The sequence below is a fragment of the Vanessa cardui genome, chromosome 5 (assembly GCF_905220365.1).
Source record: "Vanessa cardui chromosome 5, ilVanCard2.1, whole genome shotgun sequence".
NCBI classification, from domain to species: domain Eukaryota; kingdom Metazoa; phylum Arthropoda; class Insecta; order Lepidoptera; family Nymphalidae; genus Vanessa; species Vanessa cardui.
The window spans coordinates 4,558,938-4,585,465 of record NC_061127.1 but is presented as its reverse complement, the minus strand read 5'-3'; the positions used below and the strand labels follow the sequence as shown (position 1 = coordinate 4,585,465).

The window sequence follows — 26,528 nt, the reverse complement described above, 5'->3', positions numbered from 1 at the left end:
ACATTGTAAAATGAATTACCATCGAATACGTGTCAAAAGCGAACTCTCATATTAATCCATATGGAACAAATGCAAATTTATGACCTTGTCAAAAGCCGGAATCATCTGTTGAAATTCATAAATCGTATTTAGTCTGACGAATATGCAAGAAGCTGCCATGTACAAGTTGTCATAAATATTCTGGCACAATGGCTCCATAGAATATTGTATAGTATTGTTATATGGAGGGAAATGAAAACAATAGCGCGTTGAATGCAGCGGACAGCGAGAGTAACTGATGAATTACATGAGAGAGAGCATTCGCCGAACATTTAATGTAGAAACTAGGCTGAAGTTGGGAGGTTTTTGTTAAAAAATAAGGGTCAGATAGGACAATAGTGACACAATAGATTAAACAGTAGAAGCACATCGTCGTGCAATTTGAATGCTGCGAAATTTAACGAAAGAATTGCTTACCAAAATAGGGGTGTTACAGATGAGCTCCAGAAAATAGGTGACGGCTTATTTACGAGCTAACACATTATTCAACGGTCGTTTAAACAGAACGAATACATTCACATTGCGTCATGAATACAAGATAGTCGCATTCATCTATCAAAGCACGATGACATCAACGAGCACGGATCAGTACATGCAAGGTAATTAGCAAATGCAAATCTACTACGTACCCAAGAGGCTGGCGGGTATCTCGGGAACGGCGCGATCGGCTTCGTCGCCACATTGCTCGGCAGTTCGTGCTTGATCCCACGCTTCAGTCGTTGTTTTCTTCTCTCCCGCGATTTTGCTCTTAGCATAAGAGCTGCCTGCATACTTGCCAGTTTTGTGGCGGTGTATGAACGCGGGTGAAAAACTCTTAGCTCCTAGGCTAAGATTTGATCACGTAATACACAACTCACTATGATACGATTTATCACGCACAGTTTTCGTTCGACGTTTATAACTTTATTTTAATTCGAGCAATTTAAAAATCTATGTCTAGCGTGACTATTCTAAACATCAGTATATTTCGAATAGCGGAAAGTTTCATTCAAGTTTACGATTGAAACAATTGTATCACTTTTGTATTAACCTCGTCACAGTATTACAAGAACGATTTACTCTCACTAGAGAAGTTTTAGAATTGGGTCGAGATAGGCACAAGAAAAGGCGCGAAACTATATTAAATTTTTACTCTAATTGAACTTTTTATAACCTTAAATACGATATGTTTTATAGTGAGAAATCGATTGGAAGCAAGCGCAATTTGGCGTTAATGTTATATTAGAATGTCTTCTTTAACGATCGTTAAGTATAATGATTACGATACACTCATGTCTCGTTCCGCACGTCGAGTCGCAGTCTCTGATTCTTCGACACCTGCCACCGAACGCTCTCCGACAGATGTCTCTGTTTCATGGCCGGCCTACTTTTATCACTTTGCGTATCAACACTGGCCCGTAACACATGTCACTGACGTCTTTTCAAACAAGCTGAAACTACTGTACTCGTAGTATCGATAGGATTACGCGTAATCGAATTAAAGGTGACCCCAAACATTGCATTGTCTCACTTGCTCATGCTTACACAAATTAAAATAAACGGGTACATCGAATGCTATATTTACCAAACTTATTACAAGAAGCTCAATACTTAATAGTAACAGCACATAAACCGTTGAAGCTACATACGCACTCGAGCGGCTTAATCTAGTGCAAATGCAAACTGTTTGAACATAAGTTAAGCCGCTGGATTAGTGTCGTGTGTGGCTCTTTTACATGACATGCTTAAACTAGATAACATCGACACGTAGGCACAGGCACAACATACAGGCAGTACCTCGACGACGTCGCATGGCGACTGCGGCTCGAGAGCGGAGAGGGTACGGGGCGGGGGCGCGAGCAGTCGCGACTCCCAGTGCTGGCAGGAGTAGGCGCGGACGCCGGTGGGCGCGGGATGGACCGGGCTGTGCGGGTGCGGGCTCGGCGGCGCGGGCTGGCGGCCGTGTTGGCGCGCCTGCACAACAACAATATATCTGTTCCTTTCTTCCTTGCACTAACGACTATATATTCATCTCTTTCTAGTGACATATTGACAATACTACAGCAAACTTTGTAACAACTCGAGTGCTTCAATGGTGGTCAATTACGTTCGCTTGTTATATTGAACGTTACAGTGCGATGACTGATGATTAGTATGTACTCCAGTTTTTCATGGTACAATGGTACTACATCAGCAAATAGATTAATAGTGGTAAAGCTTTTACGTAGGAATTGTGATATATGGCATTCTTTGATCTACTTTGGAAAGGGTAAGTAAGTAAGGTAAGTCGTAAGTAGTCAAATTAATTGTAATAAATAATAAAATAAAATTTACCTCGAATACGTAATATCACAATACACACTTTATAACTTTCGAATAAGATTTAAAATCGATTATCAAAAATTTAGAACATTGGTTATTCTGTCGCGTTTTCAATTATAAATATATTTTTTTTATTATAATTCAAGTCTAAAGTATCATCGAGCTTTATAATTGTATATCCCCTTTGAAAAAACATAGATAATAGAAAAGCCTTTAATTAATAAATAATTAATTGGATTGTTTATTTCCTATGCAGTGCTTAGACTTTGTTAAAGTGCAATTATAATATTCTCTTTTTATAACTCAATACGACATTTGTTTTGATAATTAATTAAATATTTCAACCAATGAAAACAGTTTAATCATGACGCTTCTGATACACTTACATATATATAAAGAGCTTGGGTAACAAGTTGCGTCCTAATTTTCCTTCAGTTTGGATACTTTTTGTTTCAGAAAAATGTTTCACTTACCAAACTAATACACAACCCTGAAATATAACAATGCAGTCTATAATACTTTTTCTGTAATTGTACTTAATTTTTTTTTAATATATATATACAAATTTGCTTTAGCAAATCGGTTTGCGGTGTCCTGCACGTAATCGCTTACAAACATGTCAACAGTAGAAAGAAAGAAAAGCTTAAGCGCCAAATAATACTTTCGGAAAGTGTGGTTAAATTTTCGTCAGTAAACCTCCTTTTCCAAAAGTAAAATTCTGGTACGAAATCCTATCTTTCATTCGAGTTATATATTCATACATATAAAATAAATATATACTTAATAATATTTTAACATAGATTTGTAACCTTATTCCATTATGACTTATTCTGTAAGAATATTTTTTTATTTTTTTCTCTGTAGGCTTACAACTGACACAATCATACGTATTCAGTTAAGATTGTTACTAAAAACAATTGAACGTCATATATCAAATGGAATAAGATATTGATAAGGAGCAACAGGACAGAACTGATAACCTTTACTTTCGAGAAAAGAGCGTACACCGTTCTTAAAAGCCGGCAACGCATCTGCTAACCCCCTGTGCTGCAGATGTCCATGAGTGGTAGTCACTTTCCATCAGGTGAGCCTCCTTCTCGTTTGCCACCTATCACATAAAAAAAAGAAAAATAATAATATAAGGACGGCGGTGGTACCTTTCGGCCCGCGAGCGACGCGCCGCCCGCCGCTGCGTACATGCACCGCGGGCGATGAGAGTCACCCTGCGCGCATCATCTAGCGGAGAGCGGACCGCTCCGCCGCCCCGATCCGCATCAGAGCCACTACCCACCTACACCTATAAAACCAACTTCTTTTAAATAAGGGTTATAGATTGTAGTAATACGAATTACACATATACTGCTACATATTTTTATTATAGATTATGTATAAAAAAAAAATGTCAGTGTGGGCCACGTCTCCCAAGAAGACTACAAGAATGATTTCCAGCGAAGATCTGCAGATGTTTAGTATAAAATATAAAACGCCAAAATGTTTAACATAAAATGTAAAAAAAGGCACGGGCATCTGTGAGCCTGTGGATGTAGTAAATTAAATAAAAAAAAAATAAGCGTTATACAAAATATTATATACTAAACTTTATTTATCATTAAACAAAATCCGTAGACCCTTGTATAAAAAAATATGATTTTTTTCCGTATACATGTACCTGTAATATCTAAATATATTCCATTTTCATTATTTCATAAACACATGTATTAAAATTATTAAAATTTATATAAGTAATGTAATGTTTATAGGTGGATAGTTTTTCATATAATAATACGTAATACTTTTCATATTTAAATAAAATAAGAAACATAACAATCAAAAACAATATTAAGTTATTATGAAATAGTTAAATCGAAACTAGCAATTATATTCATTTTACTAATTACGGTATGGATAATACCATATATTTTAACCCTTTACAAGTTTATATTTGTGTAAAAAATCATACATTATTTTATGCCTGCTACGTACACACAACCAATTGCAAAACATTTTAATTTCAAACACTTTTATTTTTAATGGCAACACTTAACTTATGCGTTCCATTTATAAAAATAAAACCTACAAAATATTTAGTCAATCTTATGACGATATTAATTTCGATTTTGACATGAAGTTTCATATTAAGACCCAGTGAGGAAGCAGGTCTTGATTCTAGTTGCCTTAAGCTAGGAATACATTGAAGACATAATTGATTTTATCTGCCGTAACAATGCCTTGATTAAATTCCTAAACACTGACCGCTACGTATATCACTGTAGGCTACATCGCCTTAAAGGCTTAAAGAAAAAGATTAATATGCGTTAGTTCGGCTTCATAATATAAATGTTTTATAAACTGTTATATTTCCCAATTAAAGAAGACAAATAATATTCATTCTTCAAGCTTACGGATGTTTTCAGTCCTGTGATTCTGGCTTCTTTTTTTATTTAACCCCTCGAGGAGGTAAAACAGGATTTGATGCTTTGTGTGCTATAGGCATTTTTTTTATAAATTAAGCGTGGTTAAAGCTGGTTTAGCTAGTATTCAATAATAGTTACACATACTGGTATACAGGAGATGAAAGTATTTACTAACGATATATCTTTTAAACAAGATACTTTTACCTGTTAAAGTGTTAATATCAGATGATAAATCGAACGTAAAGCTATTTCGTTGTATTTAATCAATATTACATAATTAAATCATTTTCAACATTGTATTTATTTCACTGTAAAATTAATTTAATCGATGTAATCTACAATCCGATCGAGCAGCTTTATTATCAATTAATCCTCTGCAATTAATATTTGACGAAAATAACTTTGTCTTTTTTTATTAATATTACAATTATTATATAAAACAATACTATAAGTATAATAAGTAAATGATATTTTAGAAATTACTAAAATTCATAATTAGAATGCATTGCTGATTTAAAATCTTAATTATTAGTTTTTAAAGTCATATCTGTACATTAGTATATGCTATAGTAATTTAATTATAACAAAGTTACTCTGCATGCTGTTTCATATTTTAAATGCATTTAAATGATACATCTCTATTCCCGTAAGGTTGAAATACAATTTGTTTTATTTACATTATTAATAGCCTCCTTGCAATGTCTAAGTAAAAGTATATTTTAATGAGTTACGTTAACGAGCTAGACCATTCTTCAGCCGGACTATCCTAATGAGAACTAGCGCACTTCTCTTATACGAAAACTAAAGCTAAAGCATTTTACACTCATGAGTTTTGAAACCGCCGGCAATAGCTTAAAAGAAAATGATTTCACACATTCAATTTTTTTTTCTAACAAAATTCTTTAAATTTCTCGAAATGTACGTGGAGTGAATTTTTAATATACCTTTAATTGTTTTTACACAATGTTTTGATTTATTTTCTTACTGGCGGAGATGCTACAGTAGATTGAAAATGTGGGTTATGATTTAACATCATGGGTTCGAAACTGGGTAAGCACTATTGAGTTTAACGTATTTAATATGTGTGTATAGTTATAACATATAAGGACAGATTAAATCATCGAATTAAAAGTGTTTTAAAACATTGTTTTCTTCTACTCTTAACCTGTATAAAAAATATTTTATACTTACGTCTTAATATAATAATGATAAAAATATATAAAATAAGATAAGAATTCATCTTGGTCATAAAAATGTTTCCACAAACCGGGGGTAAGAATATAAACAGTTTAGTAAATAAACGTAAAATAAGTTAACAATATTTTATTAAACCTACCTATCTATGCCTTAGCGTACCGTTTGGGAGGTGATAAAATATATGATGTCAGAAAAATATGACTTACAAAATAATATTACAGAAAATAACATAGCTAGAACAATAATATCGTAACAGATTTTAATTTTGTATATTCCCCACAAGCTATATTGTATTATAGCTTATGTGTGTACGATTTGAAATCCTTAAATTTTTTCGTATAATTTTCCTATACGACTAACGCCACCTTTTGTATATTGATGATATAATGCCGGAAAACTTCTCTTTAGTTTCAACAACAAATGTATAAAGTTTCACCTCGATCAGATAAACGATATTAACGCATAGAATACGAACGAAAACAAGCAATAATTTTAATATGAGATAGTAGTTTGGAAAACCATGTGACACGACTGAAGTTATCTCCTAGAAGTTATTAAGAAACTGAGTCATCTTGCAGCGAATGTATTTATGTTATGAATCATCAATTGGCCTGTTTTGGGAGTGAAAGCGCGTTGCTACATTTACAGTGTGTGGGTGTGTGCATGATACTAATAATTAATATTTGTACTACATTGTTTCTTTGTGTGATTACACGCACACTAAGGTAAACCTTCTTTTTAATTTATTTATAGTCTTTCTGTAATTTAAAATTCTCATCAGATTCGATGTTTAACATCTGACTCGTGATACTCATCTTTTGAAAGGCCTTTCTTCATGTGAGTGTAGTGCACACTAAGAAAAATATTATTTTTTTATTTATTTATAGTTTTTCTATATATATATGAAATTCTAATATTGCAATATCAATAACATTCCATGACATCATCTGATTCATAAGTTACCATGCAATTGAATAATAAATGAGTAATTATATACATTCGATCAATATTTTGTAGTAAACGGTTAAAATATGTGAAAAATTAATACAACGTTATCTATGTGTTTTGTAGAAATAGAATTGGTTTAAATCATAATACATTTCTCCTTATGTAGTGTTTGTATATTATATATAAGCATATAAAACAATTAATGGAATGTTGCATTTTTTTTTGTTATAAAGTTTACGTACTCGACAAATATTAAGAATATTTCTACGGAATATATTTAAGTACAAGCTTTAACAATCACGTGACGTATGTAAGCTAACTTCAGACTTTTCTATAATCGAATTTATTAAATCAAAATCGATTTTAAAAAACGAAGTTATATGCAATAAATATTAACTCGCTTTTACAGTTTTTAATATTTATAGTATTAATTATTTTCTATGTTAATTCAATCAAAATAATCAGTTTTAATTAGTAATTTTAAATTTAAAAGTAATCAATTGTTTCAACATATATGAATTTTGTTTTAGAATTAATTTTAAAATTACTTTATTCAAAATGTTTTGAAATAAATACTCAAACTTTTTTTCATTTACGACTGTATTCACTGTAGGATATTATTATAAGTTTTATTTTATACAATATTATTAAAAGTTTTCGATTTCAATGGAATAGTTTTGTAAATGAAATATATCACAACTGCGGTCTCTTGATGGTTATAAAATAAAACCTACTCATATATTTGCCGGTTCTTAGCGGAGTCGACGTTTCGAGTCTGCGAGTTTTCGACAAGTCATAAGAGCTTGCGAAAGCTTATCTAGCGAAACAAATTTTGAGTTTCAGTTTAGCGTGCTCTACTTCAGCTACGAGTATATTACATCATTATAAATAATCTTTTTTTAATAACATGAATTAATGTTATGCAGTTTTTTTCCAGTAATTATATTTGACACTTGTTCCACTTTTGCTTACTAAAATTGTTTACATATATACATATGTATTTATCTAATAGGATACTTATCTATTTTTAAATTAAATAAAGCTTACGACTAATACTGACACACTAAACAATTTCAACAAGAGTAATGACTCTCACAAACAACAATACTTTCAATAATAATTATGAGTGAGCAAGTAGAAAGGTAATTAAAATATATATTTATATATGTTATTGTGGCATTATAGGCATAGTGATTTTGGAGTAGGACAAATTTTATTTTATTGTTTTAATAAATTAATGTTTTTTATGTATTCCGGTAATTATAGTATATATATGTTTTTGATAGTAATCAATCTATTCTGTGAGAACCAAGATCATTAAGTTGGTTAAACCTGGGCAAACAACACTGAACTTTTATGTGTTTAATTTGTATTTATTATTCATCAAACGTACCTGTCTATGTAGCAAAACATCGTAAAGTAACCTGCACATATTTGTTAACTATCTACCACTAACCTAAATAATTAAGCTTCAAATTTCCTGGCTAGTGAGAGTTTCTTCTGGAAGGTGAGGAGAACCAAAAAAGGTGAAAAGTGGTAAGGCCCGCACTTCATTTACAGAGTGACTTTTAACTTTTTTACATTATATTTCTTGTTCTCGTTTCATAAACGGTGTAAATGAATATTTAAAAAGAGAAGTAGCTTAGATCGAAGCTGGAACAGATAGAACTGTTATTTTTTTATGAATATTTTATGAAATCGAGAATCCAAAGAATCGGAAGATTCGACACTACAATGCAGATCAAAGCATGTAACCAACTTACAACATTTACTAGCATATATGTATATAAATATTAAATGTCTTTAATTCGTTCAATGGCTATAATGTCCGGCATTCCTAGTAGAGATAACACCTGCTCACACTACACTAGTGTTGTCCAGCTTTATTAAAATATGCGAAACATTCCCACTGCCGCCCACGCAAGCGCTTTATATGAGTGACATTTTTGTTCGTTGACTTATATACAACGTATCCAGTGAAAGTTATGTATATAATATTTTCATTCAATTATATTACGCAATTATTTTAAAGGGAAATCTGAAATACTATACAAAATGGTACCACCAAATAGTATAGTACCAGAGCCAATATAAAACAAAATGTGCCCAATATGACAGGCTTAATATTGTGGTCAATTAAAAGGTTTGTCCCTAAGGATCCAGATTGCTTGCCAATCGGATCCCTTACTAATCGAGTAAGATATCCCTTCGAACTATATCAGAAAATAGAGATTGCTTTCGTGTTTGTGCACTGACTTTCAAAGGACACTGTGTGTGTCGTTGCGGTAGTTGAAATTCAGTCAAAATGGTGTTATTGTAATATGTGTATTTAATAAAAGTTCCTCAAAAAGTTATATTTATATAAAAGTGCGTATAACTCAGTAAACGTAACTTGAACACAGAATTATTCGATTAAATGATGCATATTTGAGTCCATCGTACTATAAGAAGTTTTACTTCAAAAGAAACTATAGATTAAAATATTCATATAATTTTCGAAAGCAATTACTTTAACATTGAATGGTAACATAGAAGCCATTATAAAATGCCTCTTAACGTGAATCGCGTTAAGTTTAATGGAATAAATGATCAAAACCCGAGGGCCTACGCCGCTCTGAATTAATACTATTACAGCCTTCTCCGTGTTTGCCAACTACAAGACCTGTGAGGATTGTGAAAGAGATAATTTGACAAAGTTTTCAAACGTCTCGTGTATAGCTAAGCAAGTTGGGAATTCATTGGAACCATGTCACAGCTTACGATGTTACTACATGTATTTGTGAATTTTATAACAATATTATAACAAACCGAGTGGGATATTTAAAGCGGAATGGCAAATAAACTTGTTGACGAAAACTGAATCGAATTGACGTACTGTGATACGTTTAAATAAATTTTCAATAATTTTTTAAATATAATATTTGTTTTTAATACACTTAGTATTAAATGTAATTAATAAAATCATATACAGGGTTATTGGTAATTCGACGTACATCCGCTACCTCCTAGCGGATGTACGTCGAATTACCAATAACCCTGTATAATAATCATTTTCAAAGTTAATATAAAATATTTTTAATATAACAGCTTGTTATTGTTTGTATACAAAACAAGTTGTCTGTCAACTCAGTGACAACATAAGAATTAAATAGTTTTAGTCAAGTTTAACAAAATCTTAACTACACTTGGCAATCGATGGTGAGAAAGTAAGAGGAAGTATTACCGGAATCTCAGCAAGTTTTATTTCGTATTTTAAACGTGAAAACAGCGCAGACGGATTTGGCAGTATTTTGCGATCGACAAGCCACCTGCCTAACTTCTCTTGTTAACGCTTTGGAGTCGGTTTCCGCTTTCAAAAAGATTTTTGAAGTCTTTGGTATCCAAGGATTCTCTTAAAAAACTCCCATAGTGATCTGGACACCCACGGAAAAGAATGAAATAACACTAAAATATTTCAAAACTTATTTCACAAAAAAAAAAAAGATTTCCGTTAACTGCAGTAATTAAATTGACACGAGCAATACATTTTAATAACCACGATAAATTAAAATGTTCCATTCAAATTTATTTCCATTGATTCTGAATTTCCTAAGAATTTAGTTGAAAGCCTTAAACCCAGCGAAAGGTTAAGAACTTAGATTGACCGATAAAAGAATATTATATAGCGTTCAAGTTGATGGAAACTTCTGAATCTAGTAATTATTTTATTAACACTGTGTTTAAAGGTCGTAACTGTGATTAGAACTATGAATATTTACAACGAATATTTTTGTTTGTATACTTTGTTATAATCTAATGTCACTTGCGGTGTTTTTTTTTATATAAATATGTTTAACAAACGCATATATTACAGTGAGATACTAATAAACCATTTCAACTCTTTATTATATTTAATCGTGAAATATAAGAAGAAAATATATTGAGCTACTACACATTACATAGCTAGTATAGTCTGAGAATATTTTATAACAAAGTGCAGTGGAAAGATTTTTAGGATATACGATATAATTGTTAAACTACTATAAATGCTATAACTTTTAAAATCAATGCAATATACACACTTTTATGTACAAAAGAGGCAACGTTATTTTTGAGAGTGAATATTTATATTTTAATAAGGTTCAAAAAATAGTAATTTACATAGATAACTCATTTATAATAAAGAAATTGCGTGACGTGGCGTTGCCGTAGCTATGCTACGACGAACCTACGACGTAGTACAGGGTCTACGAAGTCACTAATAATTTATGTTCCTGATTATTATAAATTTTAAAGCGATTTTAATACACCTGAATTATTTATTAATAAGCATTAGCTATAACACCGATTAATACATATAAACTAGTACAGGTGAGATGTTAAAAGTCATTGTTTTGTTATATGGCTACATTTGTATGTCGTATAAAAATGGATAAAAATAAAAAAATAAAATATGTTCTGGATTTAAATGTTGTTGTTTAAATATATTTATTATTTTTATAAAAATAAATAATTCCGAATCATTCCCTTGTCTACCATTTTTATATTACATGAAAGTTTTTAATTAATACGAACAATAAGCGCGTTGAAGGCTAAGGGTGTGCCCTCGAAACTGGGTTAAATGATTTCAAGTGACGATCGAACAAGCATTGGAGAAGGCTCCAACCGAAGGTGCTGAGCGAGGCATTTTGAGGGCCGAAACGTACTTATAAAGGCCTGTCTTACAAACCTGAAGGGTTTTCACGTGAAGAAACCTCTAAGCCTAGTCTGAGACCGTTCTTGAGAGCCAAATTTAGAACGTTGAAAAGTTCATGGATAACAGTGTTATATTATCTTAGATATCGTTGGACAAAAGATTTTTTAAGCATCGAGTTTAATTTTTACACCTTTAAAAAAATACAAGCATCTTCTTATGGGTTTAGTTGCTTAAAATATGCGATGTTCAACTGTTTATTTATTTTAATAATAACTATGTTTTAACCAGTACATTTGAAGTTGTTTGAGAATAACAAACTAACAATCCTTTTTTATTTTATATAAATACATATTATGTTTTTGACAAGAACTTTATTAATACACGTGATAAAATATAACGTGCGCGCAAACATACAAACTTTATTCGTTTTGTTTTGAACTACAAATCATTGTAGATGTTATTATCAGTATAGAAACATAAACATGTTGAAAATATCATTTCAGTGTCTGTTTAACTTCTTTTTCCTGTCTGTTTATTTCAGTCGTTATAATTACTACATAACACCATAGAATAACAAACTATTGAGTTTGAGAGTATTATAATAAGAATTTTATAGACTATTTTACTTAAGTAGCATTTTGTGTTTGACCACAGATAATTAAAGAATTTGTTTTTTAATCATTAACAAATAAAAATGTTTAATATTATTTTGTGACTATATATTAAGATTTTTTAGCTCTTTGACAGAGATTTAATAGAATTTAGTTAAAATTATATACAGTAAGATGTAGAGACTGTTTTTTTTATAATAATTTAAAAATATATTACCTTATTCGAATTCGATCAAATTTCGTCAGTGGTTATTCTCGACCGACACTATTGGCGAAGATGTCACAATGCACAAGTGTGAAGTTAAGTGGTCTTTCTATTGTTTCGCGTTCATAGAACGACGGAAGATCAGGCGCGTGACCAACGTCTTTACGTGATTGTCAGGGCATGAAATTCAAGTGAAGCGCATAGTATGACTATTAGTAGACTGAGTAACAGTAGTAAGAGTACCTTTCTTCACAACTTTAAGGGAAGGCTGATAGCTTATTTCAGCACGCTGTTTTCACGATGGATAAAGATAGAGAGAACAAATTGGCAATATAATAAAAAACATAATGTTTTTGAATATGATAAACGGTATATGGCACATAAAAAATGTTCAAAATGTAGAAGCTTATCACATGAGTTAATTTATTCAACTTTAAGAGAGCGAAACAGAGCTGGTCTTTGGATGGCCGCTACTTTCACTCTGATTTAATATTAAAATTGAAAAAGAAGCAAAGCAAGCTCGCAGAGCTATAGAAATATTAATGGCAGATCGCCGCTCGGCTAACCCGCGACCTATTCAATAGGATTTGTATTAAAGTTGTGAAATAAACCGAGCTCGCCGGGTCGCTTTTCAATAGTTCGTACGTTTAATAAAAATGTAACAATTCTTTTATAATCACTATTCCATCCAAGCCCCGCATGGATCGCTAAACTCGAATCCAAACTTTCTCTTTGCATTCGAAGCCCTTAAAACTATATATTACGAAATAGTCCTGAATTTTATCTTTGTATGATATTCGTTATGATATGTACAACTGTGTGCGTTATATTATATTATCTGTGATATGAATTCTTACGATATTTTTTTATTTATATTTGAAGTTGAAGTATGCTCGTATACTTTGAAATATTAAAGAGTTTAACATTCCCTTGCTTAATAACTTGTAAATTACATTAATCATTATATATTTTAATATCAAATATATATAATATGTATTATGTCATAGGCAGTGTTATCTCATATATCTATGACTATAGTAATTTAATTTAAGCGACATATATAACCAAAACAGTGAAATTGTAATGCTGCATTATTATATTTGTAATGGTGTTTTCTTGGAATTTTATATATAAATGTATTCAGTATTAAAATATGAATTTTTCATTTGAAATACATATATAAAATTAAATATCTCTCATAGTGTTTAAAAATATATAGCACAATGTATTGGGCATTTTTTAATAATCCTATGCTCTTAGAGCAACAAGCACAGATGAGTGTTCGTTAAACATTATTCTATAAAAACTGTGATTATTTAAAGCGTCTACATATTTATTTACTTTTAGACAATACGTTTTCATAATAATTCCATTAACCAGTTTTAGTAAACATTTATGTTTTTTACTTATTTTGTTTTTGTGAGAAACAAGTTTAACTTTATTAAATGTCATAAATAACAAGGTTATTACTTCGCTAATTTGTTTCGTTACGTCATGCATTTAAAATCATCACCATCACGTATTTTTAAATTACCTGATAAATGTAAATAAATATACTACTTATAATAATATATCTTTACGAATTCCACATATACATACATATGCTTGTAAATTGCAACGACAAGTAACAAAGTATTTATAATAATATTTTAAATACAAATATAGCCGATAAATATAGAAATTATAGCATTAAAAATACCGTTACACATAATATGCAAATGAAAAATGTTTATTTATGAGCATACCAGGGTTAAAAACGTTCCACAGTTTAATTGCCGGATTCCTTCCACCGACGCAAAAAGCAAGTGGTGTTTTGTATACGAAGTGAACTTTTTATAGAGCCACTAGAATCTATTAATGTGTAATAAAATGTTTAAACACAATTACTGTTTCAACATTTCCTTATATTAATTGATTTTGAGTTGTGATTATTTTAATTTGCATTATCTTATGTCTACTTATACACATATACAGGGTTATTGGTAATTCGACGTATATCCGCTAGGGGTGATAGAGGTGACTATTTGCAATAATTTTAGCCCCCATATGCATGGTGCAAAAATAGATTTTAATTGATACTTTTTGTTAAATAATTTTTTGAAAAAAAGAACATGTTGACTAAAAAATTGATAATTTTTGCATATGGGGGTAAATTATTGCAAATATTTACCTTTATCACCTCCTAGCGGATATACGTCGAATTACTAATAACCCTGTATATCATGCTTAAATAATGTACTCTACAGGTATTCAATCTCTGTTCCCGAGCTCTCTTCTTGACAGAGAGGCATCTCTACCGTACTTAACAAAGCAAGTTATTATAACAATTTATACAGCTTTCTCATGTTGGTTGTTCAGAATTCCGTGAGTGCAATCACCTTATTGTTTTATGATACTCGCTATTCGAAAAAAAAATTGCTACTTTAAAAACAAATCATTCCATTATCAGAGGTCTAAGTTACATGTACAATCTATGCTATTACGACAAATATTTGAAAATCGAAGTTGATTACTAACTCAATCTGTGTTAATCTATAATACAGCTTTATATACAAATATTGTAAAGGAGATTATAAGTTCGAATGAATCAATTATGGCACTTTATACGGTGTTTTAATAAAACCCCTGTGAACAAAGTTCAGTTACAATATTTTATTTACTATATAAAGTACCTACTAGACTATTATAAAGTAAATTATTTATTCAAAAGTTTTGTTTTATGAAAAGTCAATGTTTTATAACTGGACCACAGATTACAGATTAATAATAGCTTTGTAGTTTAATCGGTTAATACTTAATGGAAATATATTGGGCTCGTATTGAATTAAAAATTAAAGTTAATTCTAGCTGGATGATTATGAGTTCGTTTATTTCAGCAGTAATCATTTGGATCCTGCATTTAGCCATTTTTATTATTATCGAATGTTTATTTCCATTAATATGTATAATAGTTAATGAGGAGATGATTTATATTGTAATACCTAACTATTAGAAATTAATCTATATCAGGAGCATATGTACCATAACCTGCTACAGCTCATTTTTTAATGAAATTCACTAATGTAAAAACTTTAATAAGGGTTTCAACACAAGTAAGTGTTTAGTTATTTGTGGGTTTATTGTCCGAATGATTTACAAAAAAAGTTCCCTAACTAAGTTCTGCCACCCCTAAAGCCTACTCGGCCTAGAGAGATCCCTAATCAACATACGTAAAACTTTCATCAGAAGACGCAGTTTATGAGAATGTTTTAATAACTAATATATTCATATACATCCGTTTTAAATGTAGACTATTGATATGGAATAAAAAATGTTCTTGTAGCATATTATATTGAAATAGCTGTACATGCGACTTCCTGCACTTGACTTGAGTTACTCCCTATTACATCAGATATGTGCCAGTGAAAATCCCGTTGAAATCGGTTCAGCAATTCCAGAGATAAGTCGAAACAATCAGACAAAAATTGAAAAACATGTTAATTTGTATATGTACCGTGTATAAATAAGAATCGAATAGAAGTCTGTGAAAATATGAATAAAGTCCATAAAAAATATGCACCGCCAATGATGGGATTTATTTTATGCCCTTTGTGTTAACAAAAGCTCAATCAAATTTTATGTAAACTATTTAGGTGGTAGCGATAGTCACTAACACAGGGTTAACGGCCACAGTTTTTTCTTTCTAAAATAATGTCTACGTGTGTCACTGTACAATTAATGGTAAATAACCATCTTAAAGATAATAATAATAAAAAATTATCGTCATAAATATTGAAAATAGTAATGATTACAAAATATGATTGTACAATTGTATTCAAACCAGGTACGTTATAAATTAATCTGTCTTAAGGAGTAGCTATCCTGCTAGCTACATATTTGCGAAAAAAAATCATTATATGTATATGCAGTATGTAAACCAATTTACTTTCGTATTTGTGATATTAGTGGAGCTACTAACATAAAACATTTTACAATGTCACTCGAGAGATCGATTTAATATCACGTATTGTCAAACCAAGTGTAAGTGTACACTGTCGATGTTTATTAAACATTCAAACATAAAAAAGTTTTAACGATTTTGATCGAAGCATGCTTAATGTCATTTTAATAACAGTGATTAAAAAATGAACGCGATTGAGACATATAATGCTATTTTTACCTTGAATCAAAGAAGGATTCGATCGATTGTATTTCTACTTGGTATATTTACGTTATACTTGGCTGCGATCAGCGGTTTTACTCGCGTTAAATTTTGATAAAAAATTACTATATTTCATACATTATTATATGCTTTCTAAAGATTCTAAAGATTTCCTGATTGCTTAACGATAATTTTACTGCTTTCTTTATTACGCTATAGTTATACGCTATTTGATTGTAACTGCTTATGGTGCACACTAGTCTATCACCATAGAATCAAATAGTAAGGACTGTGCGAGCGACTCACTTTGAGAACTTCCCTTTGAGAAGTTGCTGAAGATGGTTTCGATTTTGTTTTCACGAATAAGAATGCCATAGTATAGAAGTTGCAACATATTCAGTTTTATTATGGAAGAACCCACTCGCTGAAATGTCCTTACAAATGACCTTACAAAGGATCCTTGATCTCGTTGGTCTAATTCGTGTGGTTCATCAAGATAAGAGTGTCTCTAAATACGGACGGAACACTGTCGACTCGTCTCAATAACGAATTTATTTAGACGAGTGTCCTCGTGATTGGATCAACTCATCTGGAAGGTCACATCGGTAAGGAGCTACAGAAGTTACGTACTTCAAAACTGCTTTAGTAAGTAAGAGTCTCACATACAAATTTATATACTGTTTATTTTATAACCATTTTCTTTACGTAATGATGATAATAATAAGCAATAAACATTTTCGCTATGTATGCAAAATATTATGAAATAGGTTAGGTTTTATAGATGATAAAAAAGCGTGGAGTTAATACCTCTTGACTTCCAAGCAGGATATATTAATTTAAATAATTGTATTTAACTAAATTGACATTGAATTTTTTAAATGTTGAAAAAGAGTAACTACTGATTTTATTGTCGGTTTTTCTCGGTAGAATCTACTTACCATACCGGTAGTAGCTTCACTTAATTGTATAATGACGATTCAAAAGTGCTTGTAAAAACCTACTTGAATAAAGTTTATTTTGATTTGATTTGATTTGTGTAGTAGTTTTTGAGATCACTGACAAACATACAGATATCTCTAATTTTGACATACATATAAATACGTATGAAAGCTGTTTGCATTCATGTTAAAGGTAATTCAACAATCAATCACAAATCAATGATAACAAATAATTCAATGTTTATTTTGCTTGCACCGATTTGACTGTAAACAAATATTGTTTGTATTGATTGTTTTGTATGACCACCCAATGTATGACCACTAGGAGCAATTGTTGATGGAATATCGAGTCTATGATTGTATGATTTTTAGCATTACTAATAAGTGCGAAAGGGACTTTGTAACTTTAACGTTTAAACAGTATTTATATGAGAGCCCAAAGCCTTTAATACATTAAAAATCACTTCGACAAAGTCACTCAAACCAAGTCGGTATCAATATATATTGTAATAATATAGAAAATAATCAGAATTATAATAATGTTATAAGAATAACCACTTATAGTAATAACTGAACGATTTAATCTTGCCTACATCGTTCGAAGTTTATTTTTAGCTGAACGCTTGTTATAGTTTAGTGTTTTATTGCTAATGCAAATAAGTATTCAATTATTTTTTGTTGTATATATTGTTTATTTTATATTCTAAATTTAAATTTAAAATATTTACTAGAAATACACATTTAACGGACAATGTTTTGTTCGATTATCTATTGATTTACAAACTAAATTATAATACGCAAATATAATTTTTAAGAGAGCACACCAATATCATATATAGAAAAACGTGCGTTAAAAAGTAACTAAAATTATTTTCTATCTTTTTATCTCCATACGTGATACATACATATTATAGTTAGCAGGTAGCTTAGAATAGGTATATAAAAAAAAAACATGTGTGCCTTTATTAAAAGTATAAAAATAGTTTCAAAAAGAGACACAATACAATAAATCAAATTTGTTCATCATTTTTCAACTTCCTTATGTCATAAAAACGCGACAGACATCAACTTCAGAACAATGCAGTTGAGCTTTGAAAATGTGAAAATAATAGTGGGAACATGACTAAATCAGGTTGTAGAATGTGATGCAGCGCTGTCACCGACAAACAGCGCTGCAACGGTTTAGGCTTCAGCGCGGCAAATAAAATAAAAGCGATTTTTTTTGCCTTAAAACACGTTTTCAATCTGTGAACCGTTTGTTCTAGTCATTTTGTAGTCGTATTTACTCACCTTGTAAATAATGCTTTTGAATTTCATGTTTTATTTTTCTATTCAAACAATAGTTTCTATCGTTAGTGTCGGCCTCTAAATATTCGACTAATGGTTTATTGCATATTTCGAATTAAATATATAATTAAAATACATTAAAAACTCAATTTCTTTCTGACCGTATTTCAACCCCAGTGGTTAGTCTTATAGCTCAGCAAAAAAATCTTTAACAAACACCCATTAACATTTTCTGTCTGAGTGTTCCAAGTATGTAGTCATACAAAAAAGATTAGTTACTGAATAGAATATTTCGACATCAAAAATCTCAAACTTTAAGTATATGTAGATATTTAGAGTTTAAAAGGTTTAAACTGTTTTGAACAATAAATCGTGCATTGTATTTATTGACAGTCTTGAGAAATAGACGTGTTATGAAAGGTTCTAGTTGATACAAACAGCTAAGATTTTTGATAAAATGCTAAAACGTGCCGGAAATATATATTAAAAGTTTCAAAATGTTAAAATGTTGTTGTTTATATATTGGGATGGAGATTGATTGTAAAAACTATTTTATATGATATATACTTATTAACAGCTTACGACTTGGTGATTTTTATTTGCTTTTAGTAATCGTTTAAACTTATTTATAAAGTTTATATTAGAGAAGAACCACATCGAATTCAGTCAGTGAATGTTTAAATTACTCACATTGAACGATACGTCTAAGACCTCACTAGAAAAGAAAAAAGTTTTTATATTTTATACTATTGTTGTTTTAGTGAACGTATAATTTATAAATAAAAAAAAAACAAACTTACATGTTACTTATCGTTCCTCAACACATTATCACATGGGGACACAGCACTATCCTTCGTAACTGACATGGCACTATGACTCTATGGCTATTTTCTCGGACCGACGTCAACCCCTTATATTCACAAATAAGAAAATGTAGGTTCCTATACATTTCACCTTCGCATTTGACTGCTGGAATTGCTAATCGATCCTAATCCAATCTCAATAGCTTGGCGTTGGCCCTTAGCATGAATTGGAAGAGGAACGACTTAAGTACAAAATTATACCAAATACTTTCGACCTTGTAAAAGTCAACGAATACACAGCAAATTTGCGACAGAGGTATTTATTACTATAGACCAAAAGTTCTTTACAGTATATTTAACACTTTTATTTTTATTTTACAATGTTATTAGTTGTATAAATTAAATTTAAACACTTCATATTATAGCTTAATAATATGTAAAATAAATATTTTAAAATTATTATCATTAAAACAGTTCGTACAAATCAGTCATTTCAATTATAACTAATATAATACGGACTGGTCATTGATTAATTTACTTTAGCTAACGAGATCCGACTGATGTTGATTAATGAATTACTGATATACGGCACACGTCGCAAAATTTTATACTCACAATTAATTTTATCAACACGACGAAAAAGTTCTTAATATTGAAACAATAATTGTCGAAATATGACTGGTGTCATATCATTATTTAAAAAAAATGACACGTTTTTAATTTTTGGACGCCCTTTATTCGAACATGTTTTTGCTTAAACTTGTAGCACATGACCGGTGAAGGTCAAAGTTTAATTAACTTTAATGTGATTAACTTAATTATAAACTATGACACGGTCCGTTTTACTTCGTTTCAATAAATTCAGTTATATAAAGTATGTTATTAACAAAATGGACATCGGACAATAATTTAGGACGAGAGGAAATGATACATCTTATCGATATAATTTATCGTTAACAAAAATATATGGCCTAATTGTACTTTATTTTGACTTGAGATACAACGATTTATTATTTTCCTGCTTTAGTTTACACAATATATTATCATTACTTATATCATTATAAGTATTTGTATTTTTTTTAAATATATATTTCACAGAGGTATTGTATTAAACTCTTGCAGTTTAAAAACAATGAAGTGAGACAGTGCAAGTTGATTCTTTGTTCAAAGTACGTTCGAAGTTATGATTAACAATTTCATAAGCGATCGAAAGTTTGCCGCGTCAATGACGTCACCTTTTAATAGAAAAAAGTACGAATTTATGTGGTAGGGCGACAAGCTGGCCCGTGATCGGGACGGCCGTTGCCAAACCCATAATCCGTTAATTAGCCCACCGATAACATTAAAAAAAAACAATTAAAATCACTGATCACTGGCCGGTTAAACTTCGAAACTATTTTTTATCGACGGCGCGCGATATTCGATATTTTCAAATTTGGAAGGTTGTGCCGAGCGAACACGACGCGGTGCACTGTTGGGCAGTCGGGCGCGCGCGGGCGCTGTGTGCGCGGTGCTCGCGCCGCGCCGCCTCAGCCTCGACTGCCGGCATGGAAATTCGATTTTTCTGACGTTTCCTCCGCGCCTTGCTTCACCACGATCGAACTGCACGCCACATGAATAGGTGCCCTCACTGATTTTGCACGTTCGTTTACCGTAATAATTCTGAATATTTATGCCACTTTTGAAGACAACAGACCCAAGGTATTTCGTGCGGAACTAGAGCACGCAATTTCGATTGTTTCGCTTAACAGGTCGAACCGTTTGACCTTGTTAAGGTAAGCTACATGCGTTATCTTCGAGAAATAGATATCAAAATTCAATATATCAATGTTGAACAATAAAGCGACACTATTTATATCCGTTTTAATGGAGTTAATGCATTATTGGAATCATAATTAAATGTGAATGAAATTGCAACGAGCGAGCGTTAAATATGGTAATTGAATGCCGTTTTTCATGCTTTACTGTCACGAAAAATTTACAATTTTCCAACTTAAAGGTTTTGGGGGTAATAAAATACTTGCGGCGATCATTAGAGCATATTAAGGAAATCGGTATCGCTCACATCACGAACACCTTAACATTACTGAACATGAAAACAAAATCAAAATTTCTATATTTATTTCTTTGAATATTAAATATTTCCACAAAATAATTTCTATTTAATGCTTTTCGTGTTCTTGAAGAACTTTTCAAACACGATACAATGTAACTTTTTTAAGTGAAACAAAACATACATTATTTATCTTTAGGTATATAATTTTTTTTACTATATCCAAGTTAAACATAAATCATGATATAAAACTACGTACAATTATCTAAAGTTGCCATTAACAAATGCTAATCGTGTGAAAAAAACTGTTTACACAAACTTTTTTAAGAGTTTGTGCAACGAAAGTCGGGCACTAATAGTCTACAGTATTAAACGTATTTGAATGCAATATATCTTAAAAAAACGTTAGTAATTAATCCATAATTGTTAATTTTATTAATATTTTTAAAAATGGAACATCATAGTTATCATATTTCATCTTGTACAGAAAAATAAGAATAAGTTTTAGTTCGATATGATTGCTTTTCGGATCGCAATTTTGATATCCGATATCTGTTTGTGATGAGTTCGATAACTTATTTTTAATGGACGATGCTCATTTCTAGATAGCTAGTTCAGACTTAGTTCATATTAACCTAAGTAGGTTAAGCTGCTACAACATATTAAACGGATTTTAATTTGAAAAAAACCCACACATACTATAGTAAATGAAAAAGACACGTATAAATAAATATGAACGTTCTCTTTCTATGCATTTCTAAGCTATATAGCCGGTTTTGATGGAACTTTGGCAAATTGTTCTGTGTAAGCCCGAGAAGGTTTTAATCCATTTAAAAAAAAATCGTGTAGACCATAAACATACACGCTTCACGTAAATTCTTCTTCTACTCATGTGAATTCAGTTTACTTTTAACAGGTAAACAAATAAATGTCACAAAACAAGATGACGTCACTAAAAACATAACAAGATCATAGTATTCATAAGAAATAACTTATTTACTAAGAAAATGTCTGCCTACAAAAATTATATAGGTCAAATGCTGCTCAGCTAGTTTGACCCATACTATTGTAGTGTTATAATAGCGGTGCCTTTATTATACATATCCACCTGGTAACAAAACCTCCGATAAATGCTTCAGAAAACTAGAAAATGAAACATATACCTGTACATGTATATTGTACATATAAAAGGATTATCTTGTGATGTATTTATACGAATTCAATCAGGATAATCCGGTATGTCCCAACGTTGGGCAAAATTTATTTATACTATATTATATGCTTTCTCTTTCTGATATGTCATTTGTTTGCATTAATTTTAAGTGGAAACTTGATTGATTTATGTTTTTCTTATATTTGTTTTTTTTACTATTAAGTGTATTTATAATTGTTTGTTTCCCAAATAAATAAAAAATAAATTAATTTATATAGGTTAAGAAATATTTCCACAAGCTACCGAAGTATGGGCTAATTTTCTTTGTTTGAATTAGTATTCAATGAGATAAAAACTCGTTCGATAAAAAATAATCTGTTTATTATAATACATGTTTATATTTATACGCCCCGTGGATAATGTTAAATGAGTTTTAATAAAATTCATTGTGTAGAGTTAATAATTTACTCGAACGTTAAAATTGTTTTAGAATTCGTAAAAGTGATAATTAAAAAGTTTCAATACTAAATTTCAACCATTAAGGCAAGTCATGTAGTTTATACTTTGTACATTATTAACACTATAAATATATATTACACATACAATATATTAACACTGTAAATTAATATGTATATGTTATGTACTAGCTATGGCTCGGGGCTTCGCCCTCATTATTCATTCGAAATTACTCATTTATAATATTAATATAGATTATTATAGCTTGTAAAGTTAAACAATCTTTTACTTGGTGGTAGGGCTTTGTGCAAGCCCGTCTGGGCAGGTACCACCCACTCATCGGTTATTCTACCGTCAAGTAACTGTACTCAGTATTGTTGTGTTCCGGTTTGAAGGGTGAGTGAGCCAGTGTAACTACAAGCACAAGGGACATAACATCTAAGTTCCCAAGGTTGGTGGCACATTGACGATGTAAGGAATAGTTAATATTTCTTACAGCGTCATTGTCTATGGGTGATGGTGACCACTTACCATCAGGTGGCCCATATGCTCGTCCGCCAACCTATACCATAAAAAAATGAACAAATAAATAAATCATGAGGTTACTTTAAAATCAGTGAATGAGTATACCTTACTTATTCTCAAAGTTCAAAATAATCTAAACGTATACACCGCCTGTCTATTGAATATCATTTTTGTTTATTAAAACTTAATAATAAAATGTTCCTATATTTTATTTATTTAAAGGATAATAAACAGATTACGTCAACGAAAATACATTAAATATGTTTTAATTACAATTTTATAAGATATAAAAAGAATAAAAAAACACTTCTAACATTTAACAAAAAATCTAAATATACATATTATCTAAATACTAGCAATGAACGTTTCAAATATTACTTCATAAAACATCTTAAATCTCTAATAAAATCTGTGTTAACAGCCAGTTGGAATAGTTCTTGGCACGGTTCGGTTACGGAGTTTTGAACTCCATGAGCTCGATACCACACAAGTTTTGATATCATCATTATATATAATAAGTTTATTAAAAATTGTATGCTCTAATACTTTAGAAACAGCACTATCGTTTTATGATTTGTTTTTAAACGAAACTACATCCTTTTATGCGATAAGATCTCTTTATTTTAATGTTTATTCAGTATGTTATTAGTTCAATAAATTTAAATTTTCTTGGTGATACGGCTTTGTGCAAGCCCACCTGGATTAGTATCACCCACTTATCAGATATTCTACCGCTAAACAACAGTACGCAGTATTGTTGTGTTCCGGTTTGAAGGGTGAGTGAGCCAGTGTAGCTACAAGCACAAGGGACATAACATCTAAGTTCCCAAGGTTGGTGGCACATTGACGATGTAAGGAATAGTTAATATTTCTTACAGCGTCATTGTCTATGGGTGATGGTGACCACTTACCATCAGGTGGCCCATATGCTCGTCCGCTTACTATAAATAAATTAATAAATAAATAAACTACGAATTCTGTATAAAACGTAAGTTACCGCTGCACATATGTAGATACATACATTACATACATTGGTGCTGTAAGAAATATTAACCATCCTTACATCGTCAATGCATCAACAACCTTGGAAACGGAGACGTTTTGTTCCTTGTCCGTAGTTACTTTAGCTCACTAAACTGGAACACAATAGTACAAAGTCTTACTGACTGACTGTGACGAGTGCTTACCCTGACAAGCTCGCACGAAGATTTACCACCAAGTCGGCGATAACTTTTGTAACACATATGCGATTTTGGAAGCTATGAAATATTAGTTATTAGGTTAGTTTTCAATTACGCTTCATAGACAAATATTCTATCTATACATATAATACAATTGGAGTGTCTGTTTGTAATATTAAAATAGCCCTTTTTTACTCAATGCATATATAAATATATATACGGTACATATACCAAAATTATATTTTTTACAATTTTCGTCGCTCTGTCTGTCTGTCTGTTTGTTCTGGCTAATCTCTGGAACGGCTGGACCGATTTTGACGGGACTTTCACTGGCAGATAACTGATATAATAGGGACTAACTTAGGCAACAATAGTATTACTTTTTTTGTAAATTCAAATGCGTGCAACGTCGCAGGCACAGCTAGTTCGTAATAAAAACGTACTGTTTCCTGTATAAAGTACCCAAACATGATTGTTACAATCGGTTCACTACCCATTATGATACTGTAATTGTTTACTAGAACCAATAAAATAATAAATTTACAAATAATCCGCCCTCGTGCCATTCCGGAAATATCTGCGCAGGGGTGAAACCGTATCCTAATTAGGAAAAGTATAGAAATTATTAACACAACGCAGTTTTCATGAGCCAATAAACATATAAATAATTTACTAATGTTCGTACTTGTGTTTGTAATGCTTAATAAGTAATACAGTACTGTTACATGTTTCATGTGAATGTTTATTTATGAAAATCAAAATATACCCGCGGTTTTGCTCGTATAGAATATGAATATATTTACAAATTAACCTAAAATATTACGTCGATGACTGGTAGAGGTCTTACCTCATTGTATAACAATATCTCCAAAAAAGTAGCCATGTCCTTTCTCAGACTCTAGTCTATTTGTGCACCAAATTTGTGAAAGCCAGACAGACAGAGCTACTTTCGCATTTATAATATTAGTATGCGTTCAAGTTTACAACCTTTTGAAAAGTCATTTTACAAACTATATTAAGTGAAGCTTTCACCGGTTTGGAACACAGTCACTCTTTTTCTACATATAAAAATAGAAAATGTCAGTACAATTAAATATGTATGTAATATATTCTGCCTAGAAGTCTTTTTTTCTAAGTATTAACTCTACGCTTTTCTATCATCTATATATCTATCACAATCTTGTATTGAATAATATGACTTCTTTACCAAAGAATTTTTTGAAATTATTTGAATTTATTTTAGAGAATGAAGCATTGAATAGATTTGAACTTGAAATCTCAATAGATGTTCTGTCAACTGAGCCGTATCGAAGCAACAGTTAATCTCGAGATACAATGTTATTGTTGTATGGATTCACTCAATATTCTTATCAGAATACAAATATTATTGCTTTATACATATTACGAATGGATTAGGGATGAATGGCGAATAATTATGGTACCAACAAAAAACTGTATTAAAATTATTTCTCTAGTATATTATAGTATCGAATTATAACGATAATTTTGTTCACAACATATTTAATATCGATTTGTCTTTCATATTAGTATTTTTTTTTCAGTAAAATTTTCATTCAATATGTTTATTTCATATCAATCTA

The 26,528-nt window shown here is 30.9% G+C and overlaps 1 protein-coding gene across 3 annotated transcripts in view; it reads right to left on the bottom strand.

Moving 5' to 3' along the window:
* LOC124529859 overlaps window positions 1–26,528 on the bottom strand; it is a 158,217-nt gene that overhangs the window by 57,681 nt on the left and 74,008 nt on the right. The window contains exons 2-3 of one of the 3 annotated variants that reach the window (XM_047103788.1): window positions 3,498–3,637; window positions 669–1,992 (exon numbers count right to left, since the gene is read on the bottom strand). In XM_047103788.1, coding sequence (XP_046959744.1) covers window positions 669–809 — 141 coding nt within the window. In that variant the 5' untranslated portion in view covers window positions 810–1,992; window positions 3,498–3,637. Of the gene's footprint in view, window positions 1–668; window positions 1,993–3,497; window positions 3,638–20,893; window positions 21,083–26,528 lie in introns of those variants that run through there. The other 2 variants (XM_047103790.1, XM_047103791.1) reach the window with 2 other exon arrangements.